The following is an 18,674-nucleotide window of genomic DNA, read 5'->3' as shown; positions in this document are numbered from 1 at the left end:
TATTTGTAAACAAATACAAAGATTAAACTCGTAGCGTCAGATTGTAGCTATGGTAATGCTACAAGCCAAACTATGAAGATTTATTTTTGGCACTTTTGCAAAGTAAACTTGCCATTTCCTTTGAATCTTAAATGTAAACATTAAACAATTTAAGGCTTTTAATTTATGCAGAAACAATTAAATCAAATTTAATACTGTTGTCATCCTCAATAAATGTTCAAATTCAAACCTTAACGGGGGCCCCTGATGGTTATGGCGACCCTAATCAGGTTGTCTGTGGATGTGACCAGCATTACATTCCAAGCCAAAACTTAAGACTATATAGTTGTGTGTGCAACCTATTAACATATTATTAAATTTCCTGTTAACTTTTAACATCTTTTAAAACAAAAATGCGGCGTTTCTGAAGGGAGACCCTGAACTAGATGTTTCTTTCTCTCTTTTTTTGTACATTTTTTGTAAACTCTTTATGATCAACAGTCATAATAAAGTAATGAAGTGATTTTTCAACTGCAGCCCTAACTCGCATAGCCGTCTCTACAATCTACAAGGCGACTATCACTTTAGTCCTTCACAGAATACATCAGATAACTTTGAAGTGCCCTAGACAAAGCATATCATCAGAGTGCCCTTATGTCCAGTTGTTATATTTCATCTTTCTGCGTTGGCCCTCCGCCCCTCTTCCTCAGTGTGCGTGGGTCGCTGGCTCATGTCTCTGTGGATGGGCAGCGCTGTGGTCCATGAGCTGTACACGACAGCCAGCGGCCTGTACGTCTGCTGGGTGTCCGTCCGGGCCGCCACCGTGCTGCTGTCCTGGATGCCGCAGGGCAGGACGGTCATCATGCTCAAAGTCCAAGAGTGGACGCTCATGGTAACGTCCCGCCTCCGCCGCTGCCCGACGACGAAAACCTCTAGCGAGTGAAATCTGGACTGTTTTCGTTTGGCAGATCTTTAAGACGGTGGTGGTGGCCGTGATGTTAGCCGGGGTCATCCCCCTGCTGCTGGGCCTGCTGTTTGACCTGGTCATCGTTGCTCCTCTCAGAGTCCCAATGGACCAGACGCCTCTCTTCTACCCTTGGCAGGTAGGAATATGCAGTAAGATACACGGTGGGATCAGAGTGTGATCATTTTTATCATTTTATTTCAGTGTCTTTTGCCTCATTTGGTCATTTTCACATAACTTGTCAGTTTTTGTTGGATTTTAATGCAGTATTTTTTTTTTTTTTTTTTTTTTTGGAACTACAAAAAAGCTTAACATGAATTCCCCCTGATAGTTACTGTCTAGCATCATTTTTCCTTTCCTCCTGGACTAGTTGTCCACTTTACCAGGTTTTAGGCTTATAATATGTAGGTGATAAATTTGAACTTTTCTACAGCTGCTTCTTAACTGATGCCAGAAAAGAACTGGATTGGTTTTCTACAACCTCTAGAAACAACTCCTGTTTTTCCTCCAGTTAATATTAATACTTTGTAAGGATGACGGTACAAGAATAAAGCTTACCTTCACAAATTAGAATATTTATCTCAAAATCCCAGTAAAAAAAAAAATCCTAATATCAACAGCTGCATTTCTGAATGTTGTTTGTGAATGCTTCATAATCCCAATCAGATAATCTCTCATCTGCAACTGCAGTGCTAGAAAGAAGGAATTAAACAGCACCTTTACTACAGTGCTTAACTCCGCCTGGTGATATTAATATGTTTAATTAAAAAGCGAGAAGGAACTCATCTTTATGGATTTTTTTTTTTTTTTGTGGAAAATATGAGCTCTACATGTTTGACCTACTGAAACTCTGTGATGGACTAATTCAGTGTTTTATTAGTGTCGAAACGCTGGCTTTTTACAGCTTTTATTGTCTTAAATTAAACAGACCTGAAGCAAACTAACTCCAGAGTTTTAAACATCTAAGCCTGCCACCAGCTTCTTGTTTTTTAATGATCTGTAGAAAAATCATCGTGTTTGCACCGGAGAACTGGAATTAAGTTAAAAATGTTTTTAAAAAATATGTCTTCATGTCTTTAAATATGTCTTGTCTCAGTGTTCTAACTTGAAAGGCTTCTTGTTGTGCTGCAGGACTGGGCCCTGGGAGTCCTTCATGCAAAAATCATCGCTGCCATAACACTGATGGGCCCCCAGTGGCGGCTCAAAGCGGTCATAGAGCAGGTCAGTCTCACTTCCTGCCAATCAGAAAGGAGAAAACAGAAACGGGGACGATTGATGCTAAAACGTTTAAAGCCTCTTGTTTAGAGACGTGCTTTAGAACTATGCACTGTGTGTTATATGCATCAACAGGCATTAATGATTAACATCTGATTTCTTAACTGTGTGGTGATTTGACAACTGTTTAAACTGTATCTGAAACATCTGCCTCCAGGAAGCTAAGAATGACTTTAGGTTAAGATATCGGCTGTCAGCCATCTTGAATTTTAAGTTTCGGTATTTGCAGTGGAATCCTACAGAAAAATGCAAACTCTGGAATTTATTCCAATTTCTTATTTTTATTATTCTAATTACAATCCTGACTTTTCCATGTTGAACCAGCGTTCTCTTTTTCTTCAAAGTATGACCGGTTTGTTTTCAATTTCTGCCCATCCAGATTTCGAGAGGAGCTCATTCAAATTCTTATATGTAGATTATAAAACTAATTCATTGGTACTGTTGCTAGTTTTGGATCCAGCAGAAAACAAAGGGATTCCAAAATTATCCTCGCTTATTTGTCTGTAAGAAAAAAAAAAAAAAAAAAAGTTTTGGAATCCCATAAGCATTTCCTCGCTCCTCCTCGCAGGTGTACGCCAACGGCATCAGAAACATCGACCTTCACTTCATCGTGCGGCGGTTGGCCGCCCCCGTCATTTGCCTCCTGCTGCTGTTGCTCTGTGTTCCCTACACCGTCTCTAAAGGCCTCACACCACTGCTGGGTGAGGACAGCTCTGGATGTTTATCTTCCGTGTCTTACCGTTTCAACAGATTTCTCTACAACAGTGTTTGAGGAAATTATAAAGATTTCAGAAAGCTTTGCCGATTTACAAAAAAAAAATAAAAAATTTGGATTGCATTTTGGGAAGATTTTTGTTTCCTCAACAGCTAAATGTGAAACAGCTAATACATCCCCAGTGATTGAGTTTTCCCCCACTTTGCTTGGTGTTTTATTAAGTGATCATCATTTCTGCACGCACTCCAGTCATTTCCATTCCTCATTCTCTGATTTTTTTTGTTTTTATCCAGGAGTGCAGCCGAAGATGCAGATACTAGTGGAGAGGAAGATCTATCCGTTTCTGCTGATGGTGGTCATACTGCTGGCCTTTCTGTCCTTTCAGATTCGCCAGTTCAAACGACTTTATGAACACATCAAAAACGACAAGTCAGTAAAATCTAATATCATTTTAACTACTTTCAGCTTACAGATCCTTGCTAAAGGACTCTAGGGCGGCAATCAAGTATTTTATTCTGACGATCAATCAGTTAATTGGAGAAAAAAAAAACAATTGACGGATTATGCAGATTTATCATTGAACCAGTGTGCACAGTCCCACAGGTTTGAACTGATACTGCATGTTTTTGCAAGGCTTTTTTTGTTGTGTGGTTTTGGGAACTGACGGTCTGACGGTACAACTTCCCTTCCCCCGGGCTGTCCTGTTTCTTTTCTTTTTTTTTTTTTTTAAATAAAATGTTAGAAATAGATTTAAAAAAATAAACAAATGATTTATTTACTTTTTAAAATAAGAAAACAAACATTTTATTGCCTAAAATACATTCTGTTAGTGAATTTAAACCTGGTGAACCTAGGGCTTTTTTTTTTTTACCTAAATGCAAAATATTTATATACGTTTTTACATTTTACAGTTTTGGCTTAGTTACAGCCAAACTATTTTGTCAACAAATGGCCTTTTTGTTTTTGTTTTTTTAGTTTTTTTTTATGATTAGTTTAGAAGTTATTTGACTATTATTTCAAAAATCAATTTATCGCAATTAATCTGATGATTGTTTCTGAACTTTTTCACATTTTCTCTCCATAGACTTGAGTTGTGTTAGAATGTGAATAACAAATTAAAGGATTCATGGCTTTCTACTTCTACTACTTCGTTTTTTTTTCACAGATTTATTCCCCTGTTGCGAGACGCTGTTGTATTTTGTAAGTGACATCCTTTTGCGTTTCTTATCCCTCACTTCTCCACCAGATACCTGGTAGGACAGCGACTGGTGAACTACGAGCGGAAGATGGGCCGGAGCTCCTCCACCCCTCACGCCACCTCCTCATAAGTCTGACACTGGTGTGGGGTGACCTGGAGCGGCAGCTCCTCGCCTCCCGTCTTCAAAAACTGCATATAAAACCTCTGACTGCAGCCTCATCCCTTTCTTCTCCAGCAATCTCCCACAGTAGCGCTCGGGGGAAGCAAAGCCGATGACAAGCGAAGGCAAAAACTCTGCCTCCGAAGTGTTCGTGTGAGGCTGAAAATCGAAAATCTTTTTGAAAAAGCTTGTTTAGCGCTCAGGTTGAGTCAGACTTTATGGGATTACAAAATCCACTCGCCGGTCCTTCCGTTGTAGTCGCCTGCTCAGGTGGGGATGTTTTTTTTATTTCCTGGAAGTTTGCTTCAAAATTCAGGTCAGATGAGCATAGCTTTTACCTCAGATTGAGCTTCCTTTGAACATATTGTAGAATAAACATGTGCACCATTATATATATATATATATATATATATATATATATATATATATATATATATATATATATATATATATATATATATACTCTCTTAGAGCTGTGAAGGAGATGTTTGGACTTTAGTTGGTGTACTTCGGTACTCAGAGGATCTGTAAGAAAAGAACAGAGTTGGAAACTGATTGGTCGATGCAAAGACAAGACGGGTGAGAGTGAGGGGGGAGGAAAGTGGTAACAAAAAAATGTGAAGAACATGTTTTTATTTTTCTGATGTCACTCTGAGTTTTAGCATTAGGCTTCTTCATAGTTTTTTTTTTTAGACATTTTAAAACTGAATCCTTTTAGATGTGAGCAAAAACAGAGGACAAAGGCTGCTGTCTGTCTTACGTCTTCTAGGCTGAACACAAAAACATTTGATTAAGTAACAGTTTGAGACACAAAGTGTCCTTTCCAGTACTGGGGGGCAGGAGGGGGGGTGTAAGTCAACCTTCTTAACACAGAATTTGCACAGAGTTCAGCTCGTCATCCAGTGTTTATTCTGTGAAGAGTACTTTGGAAAATGCTAAAACTAAACCAGCCTGGAAACACTCAAAAGACAACAGTTAAAAAAAAAAAAGTCTGAAGAAAACACTAAGAGGAGATTAACCAGCATCTAAAACAAGACAACGCTCTGAGGATGTTTGTTTCAGAGGTCAAAAACAACTATGTTCCACTCAGCTGCTGTTAGTTCTTCATTTTTACTAGACGCTTATTTGAATGTTTTGTTGTTACTCATTTGCCAGTTTTACTCATTTGAACAGGTGAGTAAAATCCACGTTGTCCCAGAATTAGAAGTCTGTGGCCGTCATGCGACGACAAAACAATGTGAAAAGTTCAGTAAAACTGAGCTGCTCTGCTCATCTTTCGGTAAACGGTGACTGGAGCGAGAGCTGCGCAACTGAACGACGCCAAGCGCGCAAATCGCAGCTCCCAGCTTCACCGTGCTGTTCTTCATGGACTCATAACATTTGTACAGTAAAGCTGGGAAATGATCAGTGAGCTCCAGAGTTTTCTTGATGGACAGAAAGTTGTTAGCTGCTTGGAGTTTTGTTTTTTATTTTTTCCCCTGATGTTCCCTTCAGATGTGGTTCTTTGGTGGACGCTTTGTAAGGACATGCTTCTAACGGGGGATCCATCTGGGAATTCACTGGGTCGTTTCTTTGGCCTTATGTTCTTTTGTTTAATCCAACTGGCATAACTTAAGCTTCACATGTCTTCATAACTGCATCGGACGGCAACATAACAAGAAATCAGAGAAAGCTGCTCCCCAGTTGGCAGTCTATTGGTCAGACAGGCCAAGCCTCATGCAAAGGGCAGCTAAACACTTTTATATTCTTGTGAACGCGCGTGATCATATTTCACAGATGACAGAATCATAAAATGATCCACGCGCATCTGTAAAACGACGAGTCAGCCGCAACAACAAAACACGGTCCTGAGATAATCACTGTTACCTGCATGGCAGTTTTGTGTTTTTATTTTTCCTTTTAAGCGTATAATTTTATTAAGATTATGTGGTTTTCATTTCAAAGCGGAACATCTCAGTTAGCAATTTTTTACCTTAAACTACACGTCGTATTTCGCCGCGTGTGAATATGAAATCGAACTGGTCGTCGGTCGCTGAGCTTCTCACTTGTGTGACTGAGTTCTCTGGATTTCTCTGCTATCCCCCTTTTTCTAACCACTCCTATAGAAAAAAAAAATCAGACAGCTGAGATGCTTTAGTTTAGAGTGTTCAGTTGTTTTTCAAGGCAAAAGAGAGAAAAGGAAAAGGCCCTTCTCTGAATTCTTACTGCTGCTGTTTGAGAAAATCCCATTTTCAGCTGTTTTTTATAATCTTAGAGAGACGTTTCATTTAATTTATTTGTTTCGGATCAGCAATGGTCACGAAGAGTTAAAAGGTTTTTATTCATCCACGTGTTTCACTGTGTCGCACTTTATGTTTCGGTTGCAATCATTTCGGTCTGTTGTGACGACACCAACATGGCTGTTTTTTTTAATTTTTTTTTTATTTTGAGACGGACGCCAAGAGACGGAGACGGCGGCCACGCCCCGGATTTTTTTAACCTAAAAGACGAAATGACTTTTGCATCTGTTCCTTGTAATGAATTTCACATTTTAGCTGGAATTTACTACTATTCCGTCGAGGCGGATTGTGAATTTGACCCGTAGCTCTGCTGCTGTGTGGAACGCTCACATTTTAGAAAGATGCTATAAAGTGACCTTTTTAGTACCTTTGAACTGAGCTGGACGCATTGAATTTTAATGTTAAATTTCAATTTCTAGAAGCAAATGATTTCTATTTTTTTATATGTGCAAAAAAAAAAAAAAAAAGGCAGTGGCATGTACTGTAACAAAGGTGAAAAAATCAAATCTTAAAAGTTCAATTGATTGTTGATTCTGTGATATAAACAATAAACAGATGTTAAGACTGGATTAGTTTGTTGTTGTTTTTTTTTTAAAATAAATACCAATGTTAGCTTGACAAACTTATTTTGGAATCTCATATTTTTATGAAATTTAAACTGGCCTGTAAAACGCCAAATTTTATTTAAAAAAGTATTCATTTTTGGAAGTTATTAATTTGCCACAAGAAAATATGCACTTGCTACAAAAAAAAACAACTGTTCAATAATAAAGTCATAATGGACAACCTACAAGCATGAACTGTATAATATGGTCGTGTTTATTTTATTTTTTTTAAAATAAAAGTATTATAATGTATTGGACAGTTTTTAGGATTTTTATAGGTGACAAAATATTGAAACTTCTACTAAATCAAACTTCTGGTGTAGCATCACATTCAAAGTTTCCTGGTTTTACATAAATGCCAGGGTTTAGAGGGCCTAAAAATATATTGATTACCAATAAATAGTGAAGAATTAAGAAACTTGGACTTAAAACATGTGTGCACACATTTTGTAAATCTTTAGCAAAATATAAAAATGAAAAGTGGTCCAAGAATGTTGCCCTGAGGGATCTCCAAAGATCTGATCTGATCTCAACAACTTAAATTGTTCTGTAGGAAGAAGAAGGAATATCTAAATTGTCTACCTTGCTCCAGATTACATCTTTCCTCTAATATTCCAAAACTACTCAAAAGGTTTGTAGAGAAAAGAGAAGCTTTTAACTGCTGCTGCAGCTGTGCCACAGGGATATATACGAGCATTGCGACGCTTCCAATCAGTCTTTCGTCATCAAGTAAAACATACTGCGATTTTCCGTGTTTAATAACAGCCTGGCTCTTAACGTGCAAATCATTTCTGCTGCAGCTCCAGGAAACAGGATGTGGAGTTATTTCTCTTGAATCCAATTACCTTGGAGCCAAAGCGCAGTCTGAACAGTTAGTCCAAGCACAGATTAGGAGCATATGCAGCTAACGCCAGAGTTCCCCTGCCAAGCCAGACCAAATGTTTCCCTCCCGTTCTCCGTTTTTCAGGAGCACAATGGGATCTGTGTTGTCATGGCGATCAACTCGTGGAGTAAGCGTCTGTGGCTCCTTAAGGAGCTCTGGACAGATTAGCAGGGTGTCGAGAAGAGTTTCTCCTTCTGCTATGCTGTAAAAAAAAACAGGGTTAGCACATTTAATATGGATTCATTAAATATTATGTGACTAGTTATACTAAACCTAAACAGCAACTTCATATCACATCATATGTTGGGTATGAAAACAGGCTTGTATACATAAATGTTACACTTTCCCCTTGTGTTATTTTTAACTCATTCATCTCACTTCCTACTCTGCACAGCCATGTAGGAACCGTTTCAATATGTTCCCTTTTCGCATCATATCAAATTAAAGGGTTTGCCCACATTTTGGAGAGTGGGTTCTGTTATAAGGTTAAAACCATATCTTATCTTCGAAGGCACCAATCAGGGCTCAATAATTGGCAAGATGCAGTGGTGTGCAGAGTGCCTAGTCTTACATTGTGTTATTCTACCCCTTTGTAGACCCTACAGTTGCTGTTTTTCTTGTACATTGTGAGATAATTACTTCCTGTTCCCTCTTCCACCTGTTTATGACTGTTTTGTCACTTTTGTTCTTGCCACACCCCTCCTCTTCAGTCATGCTCCATTTAGTTATTTTCTTCTGTGTTTCACTTCCCCTCTGTTTCATTTCACTCATGGTTTTACCAGTTTGCTGCTTTTCCTACAGCTGCAGCATAATGTCATCCAGTAATCACCACTCCATTCTTTTTGGAGGCCGTTTCTTTTCCCATTCCTTGTCGGTTCCTCCTGTCATGCCGCTCAACGCTTTTCCAGTTGTTGTTGGTTTTGTTTTCTCTGTTGGGCTTATTCTCCACTTGTTGGATTTTCATTTAAAGGTTCACCGCTCCTTCCTCCATTTTAGACCCTCATCACAGCCTGCTGTCACGACAGGTCTGGATCTCTTTGGGACCTTTATTTGACCAGAAAGCTAAATATGACACTTGTGTGTTTCTGATTCTTATCCTCTTTGTCAAGAATCTCCTTCATTTACTAAATGGCAGAGGTGAATTTGATTCAAAGGTCATTTCTTGAAAAAGGTGGCATGGCTAAAGTTTGGATTGCTCCTAGTTTTTCCACTGCAGCCTATATACTGATGAGGTCACGTGGGTTGGAAATCCAATTTAAGATGGTTGTGTTAAGTGCAGCAGGAGATAAAAGAAAGAGGGGGTTGAGTCAGTTAAACTAATGACAATTAACTGATAGGCATATTTGTGTCAAACCAAGATGGCAAATGTAAAAAAACAAACATATTTTTTTAACTAGAGTTACCTTTAGGCACTGGGGGGGAAAAATAGATTTTCTCCAAAATGTCTGAATTCAAAAGAGTTTTTTTTTTTTTTAATTTAAGTTTCAACCCTGTGTTTGACTCAGTCAGTTTTAGGTCAGAGAGAGAGAAAGAGAGAGAGAGAGAGAGAGAGAGAGAGAGAGAGAGAGACTAAATGGATTATCAAGAAGCAGTTCAACAGAATCCCTTTCATCCCATTGCTGGCCATCAGACAGACAAGTGCTCCCCTACAGGGAAACACGGGATTAGTTGCTCAGCATCGTCGGCTTCTTCTCATTCTATTTTCTGGAATTGGCCCACAAGAATCCAGGAATTTTTCCAGCGTGAGGATCGAAGAATGTGAAAGACGGGACTTACGGGGACATTGTCGAAAGGCATGCGGAGGACAGCCGAGGCTTGTCTGTGTTCTGAAACTCATGGATAATCTTCGACTTTTGAAGCTTCATTTATTTCAAAACTGTGTCACTGACAAGTCATTATGGAAGAACGGCAAGTTCAGTTTGTTGTCATTGACTCTTTTTGGCCACTAATGGACTGCCCAGAGTGACTGCCTCAGATCATGCATATGATCAAACTTTTGCCAATACGTTGCAAAGTTCTGCTGAATCCTGATTTCACAGGAATTCTAATAAGATGTTGGAGGATTCTCGGTGGAGTGCCAAGTTTCCTGTGGCTTTTTTCTCATTTCTTTTAGTTATTTGAATGTGAGACTTTTAGGAGTCAACCGTTAGACGGTTCTTTCACAGAATGAGAAACTACGATGCCATGGGCTGTTGGATGTAAACTCTGGGTTCTATAAAGGTTTTTGTTGGCGCCCCACATGAATTTCAAAAGGTAAGCGGGGCCTGGGGATGCTTTAAATGGTGTTAATAACAGAGGAACAAGGTAAAGATTCAAAGGTCAGAGAGAATGGATTTGCTGGAGGAGTTGCCCTTGGCAAGACTAAGAGTAAAGCCAACATCTTGGCTGGGGATGCACCCATTATGTCCATCTGCAAGGTTGATGAAGATGGAGTTGAGTGTGCGGTCTCAGAAGACGACGCTAATGAAGAGGCTGAAGTCGATTACACACGAAACTACTGGGAGGATGAGGACGATATTTATCAAGAGTTTGAGGAACTGGACTTCGACTCCCTACCGGATCGTTCGGATACCCACAGCATCACCACAGAAGACTCCTTCTATCCCCTAGACGATTCAGTCATCTCCCAAATTAACCGCTCCCTCTACCACCTGGAAACCCCCGAACCAATCTCCTTCTTTAAGGCCTGCTGCAACAACAATGCCATCATAGTAAAGATCATGATCAGACAAGGAGTGACTGAAGAAGAGGTAAAGGAGACCGACCGAAACAGAAGAGTAGGTGTCTGGGTTCAGTACCTTTTACATTTTCTTTATTTTCTGCTCACTCCCATCCTTAAGAGCTGCTGTCCTGGACCTTCAGACCAATCTCTGTTTCAGCATACCTCAGTCAAATCAGCATGCCATCAAGGGATGCATCTCAAAGTTGTAGGACAGTAGCTCTTGAGGACTGGAATTGGAGACCTCATTTGTAGACTTAGACGTTAAGGTCACTTTAACCCTTTTCAGAAAGGAACCAGAATGCTCCTTTGTTCTAATAGATTTTTCACTTCTCAAGCTAAAGCTTCCTCAGATTAAACTGTGTGAGGATTTACATTATATCAGTAACCCAGATAGTCACATACCACCCAAGTTGTTAAATAAACCAGCTATAACCTTAATGTTTCTCCTTGACCTAATTGTCTCACTTTGGGATCCTCGGGTTCACGTGGTCTAAAAAAACCCATCTGTTGAGCAGCATGTTGATGTGGAAATGGAAAGACTGGTAGGGTTGACTTGAGTTGAGTGAACGTACCGCAATAAAAGAATAAAAAAAGTTAAAGTATATTTAGATGTTCAAAGAAGTGGGTAGAAGTACAAACTTATTTTTTACACTCACCTCTCTTACATCTATAGCGTCATCCAATAAATTACTATCCATATTAACTTAGTTTTAACACTTTTCTTAGTAATTTTCTGTATCCTAATCTATAACTAGTACAGTGCATTCATAATTACATGCCATTATGAGCAAGAATCATTTTCTTTTCTAAATCAATATATCATAATGCGGTTATTGTCACAACCTCATTAAGTAGTAACAGCAACATTGATAATAGATATTGGTAATAATTAATAACTATTTCTCATATTGTGATAGTGACGATCAGCTTCTTCAACGATGTTTTAAACTGCTGCTGAACTCATTCCAGCTTCACCCCACGTACTGATGTACACAAGCTTTTTCTTGTGGTTCTTAATTTTACATTTTTGAATTCACATTTTTATTCAAAATTATAAAGCCCTTCCTTTTTTTTAAGAAGAGCTTTTGAATGTTTCCCAGTGATAAATTAATTTTGGATTTATATATATATATATATATATATATATATATATATATATATATATATATATATATATATATATATATATATATACACTTTAGCTCACACAGATCCACCAAACCTGGACACTAACAGAGTGGAAAAAGAACACAACCAAATCCAATGAGATATCATTACTGGTTCAGATTGTACGGTCAGATTTTGGCATTCACATATACAAAAAAAAAAAAGTCCTGTCCTGCTGTTTCAGTGGTTGAGAATGGTGGTGGTGTATCCTGGTACACTCTGAGCCCATTAGCATTGATTAAGCATCATTTAATTGCCACCGCCTCCCATAGTACCATTGCTGACCATGTCAATCCCTTCTTGACCACAGTGTGCCCATCTACTGATGGCTGCTTCCTGCAGATTGATGCACCGTGAGGAGTTTTCTGTGACCCAATCACAAGATCGTATTTTAACAAAGCTCTTTTGGAATGTGGTAGGACTGCAGATTAGCGTGATACACATGTAGCCAACCCACTGCGTGATGCTAGCTTGTGAAAAGACACCAAAATCTCTGAAAAATCTCCCCAGGAATTTTTATATGTATCTATACCATGAAGAAATGAGGCAGTCGTAAAGGTAACAAGATTCCGAATGATTCACATGGACTCAGTTTTCTCCGCATTCTCCGGCTAGTTGCAAAATATATTGTTTACACCGGATGCAAGTGACATTGCCCAAAAATGCTAAAGGCCACAGATTGAGGGAAGCAAAAATGAAAAAGAGAGGAGAAAATAAACCAGTCACATATGCTTTAGCATTTTGGGCAAACTCTCTCATCTGCTGACCTTTTTCTCACACTTTAAGCATTAACTGGCTGTAGAAAATGGATGGAAGTATTATATCTAAACCAGCCTCAAAGAAAGAAACTATCTTTTCAGCAGACATAGCCAAGACATAAGTGATGCAAGTTATAAGTTCAATTCGCAGACCGTAGCAGTGATGTAATGTTTTGATACGTGATGGAAGAATAGAAAACCCCCCTAGTGACGGTAGTGTGAGGTTTAACCGAGAGCCAAACAGAACGAGGGCGATCCTCAGCAGAAAGCCGGTTCTGGAGGGAGGATTTTAAGCCTCCTGGACAGATGGAGAGCGTAAACTGCTCGGTGTCAAAGTAAAAAAACAGCTTGAGTCGAGGGCTCAGCTTTTAAAGAGCTCACTGAAGACACTGACCTTGGTGCCGGGTAAAAGACGCTGTAGGCTGATGGATGTGGACAGGGACAGAAACACTGACCCTGGGACTGTGGGAAGGTTTGGCAGACCCAGGTTTGTACCGCTTATCTAGAAGTTTAAAATAATCCTTTGGTGGGCTTATTTTACTCCAGATGTGGTCGCTGAACTCTGCCTTTTCAAGTAAAGCAGGAGACATTATCAAATGCTAATTTAAATTAAAAAAAAAGACATTTTGTAAATGATGGCAAACTGTACGCCATCTGCCGTCTTTGTTTTATCACAGCCAGATGGACCGCCTGGGTGTCCAACATTAGTTTATTTTTTAACAATGTCAGTTTTGATTAGCAGCCTCCAGCTGTTTTATTATTTACTTTTTTTTTTTTTTTTACCCAGAAACCAAACAGCATGATTTATAGACCTCTGTATCGGGGTTCTCTTTTCCAGTACAAACAGAAATAATTGATGAAAATATGTTTGTTTACACTTTCTCTGCATTCATTACTCACAATATGAGAACGGGGTTTACTTGGAGAGAATAAGGGCAAAAAAACATTTCTTAACACTTTTTTTTACAGTATGTAAACCATAATTTGTTCATACGGTTTACCGCTCAGGACAGCAGAACTTAAAGTTTGATCGCTGAATAAAAGCGATCAAAATAGGAGAAAAAAAGGTAAGACATAAGTGATGCATAAGTGATATACCTTTCCCATTTTAATTATTTTATTTACATGTCCAGTCCAGTTTGGAATCAGTGCATATTTGAGTATTGAAGTATGAATATTATAACCACTTTAACAGGAGTCTGAGTGAGGAACATGGCAAAGACAACTAAACAAGCAAGAAATTTACCCACTGGACTGTGGGTAAATTTACATTAAGTCATATTTTTTATATCAGTTGTTATATCAACATAAAAAAAAACATTTCTGGTATCCAACATGGCTATTTTTCTTTTTTTAAATAAAGCCATAAAATGGTGTGAAGCTCAGTTAGTTTAACTATTTTTTTTAGTTTTCATTAAAGTCAGAAAACATGCGGGGCCTTCGTCCCGCCTCAGAGAACCACGTGGATATTTTTTAAAGATCCTAATTGAAAGAAGAAAACAAATCAGTCTCCTGCTATTTATTGTGTATGTGTGTGTGTGTGTGTGTGTGTGTTATACAGTCTGGCCTCATTGCTGCGTGTTACCATGGTTACGTGGACGTGGTCATGGCCCTCGCTCAGTGTCCCTACCTGGATGTGAACTGGCAGGACAACGAGGGCAACACTGCCCTTATTATTGCGGCTCAAGCAGGTAAACACAGCTCAGACCGCTGATTATCACACAGACAGACGGTTGTTTCATTTCCGTCTGACACTGAGGTTCTGTTTGAACTGATACTTTCTGTATGCTTTTGAGGGAAAAAGAAAGAAAATAGAAGGAATTGCTTATTTATGTTTGTAGTCAGTACTTAACAGGAGCATCGATGCCATTAGTTTTACACACAATTATTTTACTTGAGCTGTAGATGGACCAGGATTGGATGATTGTGCAGCACAAAACCTAAAGGTTTGTTTAAAAAAAGGTTACATAAGTCGCCTGGTTCTGTCCTCCATTTGTTTAAAGTATGGGAATATGGGTCGCTGTCCCTTGATGCTAACAATGCTAACGTGAGTTCTTTTGGTCACACATGTCTGCCATTTTGGATGAGGAACTAAACACAAATGAACATCAGATGGAAGGGATGTAGAGTAAAGGAAACTGGTTTCACTTTGGATAAATTTCTCAGTTTAAAAAAATACATATACGGTATTTATTTATTTATTTATTTATTTATTTATTTATTTATTTATTTATTTTTACCAGAGCTATTCTGTTCTGCAAGATTAAAACTTGGAACCTGGAATCCCTTCAACATTTTCAACATGTGATTTTACAAACAGCTCGAAGCCACCAAGTATTTATTTTTATTTTTATTTTCCCTTTAAACCGATTTGCTTATGGTTTTTGGGTGGAGCAAGTTTTGAGAGGAAATTTCATGGTCTTAATTTTACGTCACAAAAATCTGGAATCTCACCATGACTCACTTTTTACAGCCACCGTGGCCCCGTCGATTAATGGTTGCCAGTAAATGAATAGTTGTGAGACTTAAAATGACACAAAAAGTGGAGAGATATTAAGTAGTGATCATTTTAACCTTTACAGTAAGTGTCTCACATCTCGGTACAGCAGCTGTTCCCAGTGTTACTGCACTTGATGTACAAAACAAATCACGGTGATTGGCTTACGATTTAAATGGTAGTATTTCAGTATATTTCTGTATATGAGCCTAGTGACTAGCAGTCAGTCTAAAATGTTCAGATTATGCAATATTCATTGTTATTATACTTGCAAAAGTGGTCAATAATCACATTTTAGTGCATTTTTCAGCTTTGAAAGCCAACTTCGACTTTCCAACACTGTAGTTGTACTGTATAAGAATAATTTACAATAGAGGACAATATCGATAACGTGTTGTTATTAGCTGTATGCCCAGTTTAAAACCTCGTGGAAGATTATGAGGCTTATTGCCTCAAAGTGTTTGTCATAACGGAGGAGCACCATCAGTAATTTCATAGTGACTCAGCCAGATGTGGCAGACACGGCGCCCCGGTCTCTTATCACCTAATGATGACAAATAGCTCTCTGGAGACGGTGATAAATAGTCGAGGACTTGTTTTTCTGCTTCGTTAGAAGAAGTATTGATCCCCTTTCATTAAAAAAAAATAAAGGAAGGAAAAAGAAGAAAAAAAGCTCCATCATGCTACAAGAGCAGACTGCAAAAAAAAAAAAAAAGTATACAGTTTCCAGATCTAGCATGGGGTTTCAGCTCAGGGCCAGGATGAAGTTCAAGCATCATTAGTCTTCCAATCAGCTCTGCCAACAAATTCGCGTGGCGTGCTTCAATAATTTTTTGTGCTTGTTTAAAAGAATTAAAAGGTTCTACCTTGACTTTAGCCTTGTGAGCTTGACTGGTTGAAACATTGTTCGTGATAAATATCCAAGCCTGGGTCTGTTTTTGCTAACGGTGGACGTTTCCCTGGGAAGTGGCAAGTTTTTCTGACGCTTGAATGAAACAAATCGTATCACAGCTCAAAAAAAAACAAAGGCATAAAGAAAAATCAATAACAAACTGCTTCAACGATTTAGCAGATGCTCTGGTCACATACCTTTTGATTTGGTTTCCACTCTGCGTCTTTTTCACCTTGACTTTACTGTGTTTGTTCCCCAAACTTATTTTACAAGAGTTCTTGGAATTGATCCAAATTCAGCATCTCCTCTCAAAAACAGTCGTCTAACTTTGACTCCACAGGTTTTGGCAGAGACCACTTCAAAACTTTTTTGTGGAGAAGCAATTCTGTTGTTGAACGAGAAGTATGCTAAGACTCAAAGTTTTGACAAAAAAAAAATCTCTCTTTATCTTTCGAGAACACTCATATCCTAACAAATGAAAATTCTTTGATGGATATTCTTGCTGTACCGTTTGGCTATAGCTAGCGGGTATTCTCCTTTATTCTTAAAGGTTTCTGCTAGGTTTTCCTCTAGATTTTGCCTTGTGTTATGTTACCAAAGTGAGTCAAGCACAACTGAAAACCACCATTTGTAGTTTTGAAAACCTTGCATTATTTTACTCTCATTCTACAATTAGGTATTACTTTGTGATGATAATTCCAATGCCACGTTACGTGGACAGGTGGTTCAGAAAACCAGCACCGTGCTTCGTGATGCACGGTGTGTTTCTTTCTCTGTGGTTCACAGGTCACACGTTTATCTCCAACTACCTGTTGAACTACTTCCCCGGTTTGGATATCGAGAGGAGGAACTGTCACGGTTTCACAGCGTTGATGAAAGCTGCAATGCAGGGGAGGCTTGAGTGTGTCAGAGCCCTCATGCTGGCAGGCAAGTTATAAAGTTATCACTTCGCAGTGAATCAGATTTCCATGATTGTAGTGTCGCGTTGACTGAACTCGTTTGTTTGTGTAGAGGATATGTCAAATTGTGCCAAAGTTAGACACCTGAAATCACCAGAATATGTCTCTACGTAGGAAGTGATATCCAGGCTCGGGACTATGGACGGAGAATGACCCCCAGAGAGTGGGCTCTCTTCACCGGTCGATACGAGACGGCAGATTTGATACTTCGGCTGATATCAAAGCCTTGCGCCGAGCAGTTCTGCGACTCCTTCCCCCTGGAGTGGCCATTGTTAGAGGTTAATGCATCGCGATTGATTTCAGTTCTAGTATCAAATGCACTGACCGGTACTTGTTCAAACATTTTTTCAAAACAAAACAAAAAAATGTTCTTTTGCAGGAACTCGTGTGGAAGGCACAAAACCCACAGACATTCTGTCAGCGCTTGATGAAACTCATCTCTTGCTGCCCTTATGGGCTCTACTTCAACAACAAGGTAAACCCTGTGAGCGACGGTGTCCTTGAACACATGGTGAGGATAACCACGGGCATCTCCAGCCCCTTCATGGCCACGGCGTGCCACACCGTCTCCCCGGGCAGCCCGCCGTGCGTCGGAAAGCGCCGGCACGCCGTGCAGGAGATCCTGAGGCGGCAACGGGTGGCGGAGCTCAAACGCCTGGGACCCGACAGGTTGAACAACTACAAGAAGCTTTTCCAGAACTCGAGGGTCCTCCTCATCCCCAAAGCGAGGGACCGACGGGCGAGCCTGCAGTCCCAGCTGCTCAGCGACGTGGCGGCAGCGTCCACGGTGGCCATCAGACGAGCTAGCCTCCTGCCGCTCAACATGCTGAGGAGAAGCAGCGTGCGGCCAGGCCTAGTGGTGCCAAAGGTCACTCTCTGCAAAGCCCCGCCTCCGAGCTTCATACCGGAAAAGCCGAGCAGGAACGGCAACGACAGCCAGCTCCAGATCCCCAAATGGGATTACAAGATGAAGAAAATAGAGAGGAGGCAGGAAGAGGAGAGGCAACGAATGCTATCTGCACTAAGAAGGAGGTGAAGGATCGAAGGAGGACATGACTTTGCGGCGCGTCCCAGATCGAGCTTGAAAAGTGTCTTGTGGCAAAGCGGGCACGAAGCACAGCCTTAGCAAATCTGAACCTTTATTGTGAATTTGACTGCAAGTTGTTGTTTCTGCTTGTTCAGATCACTGATGCTGCTTTGCCTTGTTTCTACTTGAACTTGCACACTTCCCTTGAGAGGTGTAATTTGTAATGAGGAATGGCAGGGGAGGGAGCAGAAGGAAAGAAAAATAAACATGTGACTTGGATTAAAATGTTAGGGGAATCAGGTATTTTTGGAGATCAGACTACTTCTTTCCCCACATTTGCCACAAATCTTTTCTTTTTATTTCTCTACATCGTGTCATGCTTGCGTGGACAGACTCGAGTGGCAAACAGCAGTAAAAAAGAAAAGTGCTAATAAAAAAATAATTTGCTAGAGTCAGTTTTCACTTACATATGGAGACAAAAGCCTAAAGGAATAGGCTCACAAAGAAGAAATAATCTTACAACCGGCCAGACAGATAAAAGATGGTGAGAATTTTGAATACAACCTAATGAAATAAAGGAAGTTGAGACTATGG

General features: G+C 39.6%; 2 protein-coding genes across 2 annotated transcripts; both read left to right on the top strand.

Moving 5' to 3' along the window:
- The first annotated feature begins 651 nt into the window (after positions 1-651).
- LOC106959636 (E3 ubiquitin-protein ligase MARCH6-like) lies at positions 652-4,681 on the top strand. The gene is made up of 6 exons (XM_015052347.1): positions 652-871; positions 948-1,082; positions 2,075-2,164; positions 2,787-2,919; positions 3,227-3,362; positions 4,180-4,681. The coding sequence occupies exons 1-6, from the start codon at positions 710-712 to the stop codon at positions 4,259-4,261; spliced, it is 738 nt and encodes a 245-aa protein (XP_014907833.1). The 5' UTR covers positions 652-709; the 3' UTR covers positions 4,262-4,681.
- Positions 4,682-8,676: 3,995 nt separating this feature from the next.
- Positions 8,677-18,432, top strand: ankrd33bb (ankyrin repeat domain 33Bb). Its single transcript, XM_015052346.1, has 5 exons — positions 8,677-10,835; positions 14,267-14,396; positions 16,881-17,021; positions 17,168-17,331; positions 17,433-18,432. Exons 1-5 carry the CDS (start codon positions 10,338-10,340, stop codon positions 18,087-18,089), a joined length of 1,590 nt encoding a protein of 529 aa, XP_014907832.1. The 5' UTR covers positions 8,677-10,337; the 3' UTR covers positions 18,090-18,432.
- The last annotated feature ends 242 nt before the right edge of the window (positions 18,433-18,674 follow it).

The sequence above is a fragment of the Poecilia latipinna genome, unplaced genomic scaffold, assembly GCF_001443285.1.
Source record: "Poecilia latipinna isolate Pla-1442-1.1 unplaced genomic scaffold, P_latipinna-1.0 Scaffold1104, whole genome shotgun sequence".
Classification (NCBI taxonomy): Eukaryota; Metazoa; Chordata; class Actinopteri; order Cyprinodontiformes; family Poeciliidae; genus Poecilia; species Poecilia latipinna.
Note: the sequence above shows the minus strand (reverse complement) of the source record. Positions and strands in the feature narration are given on the sequence as shown.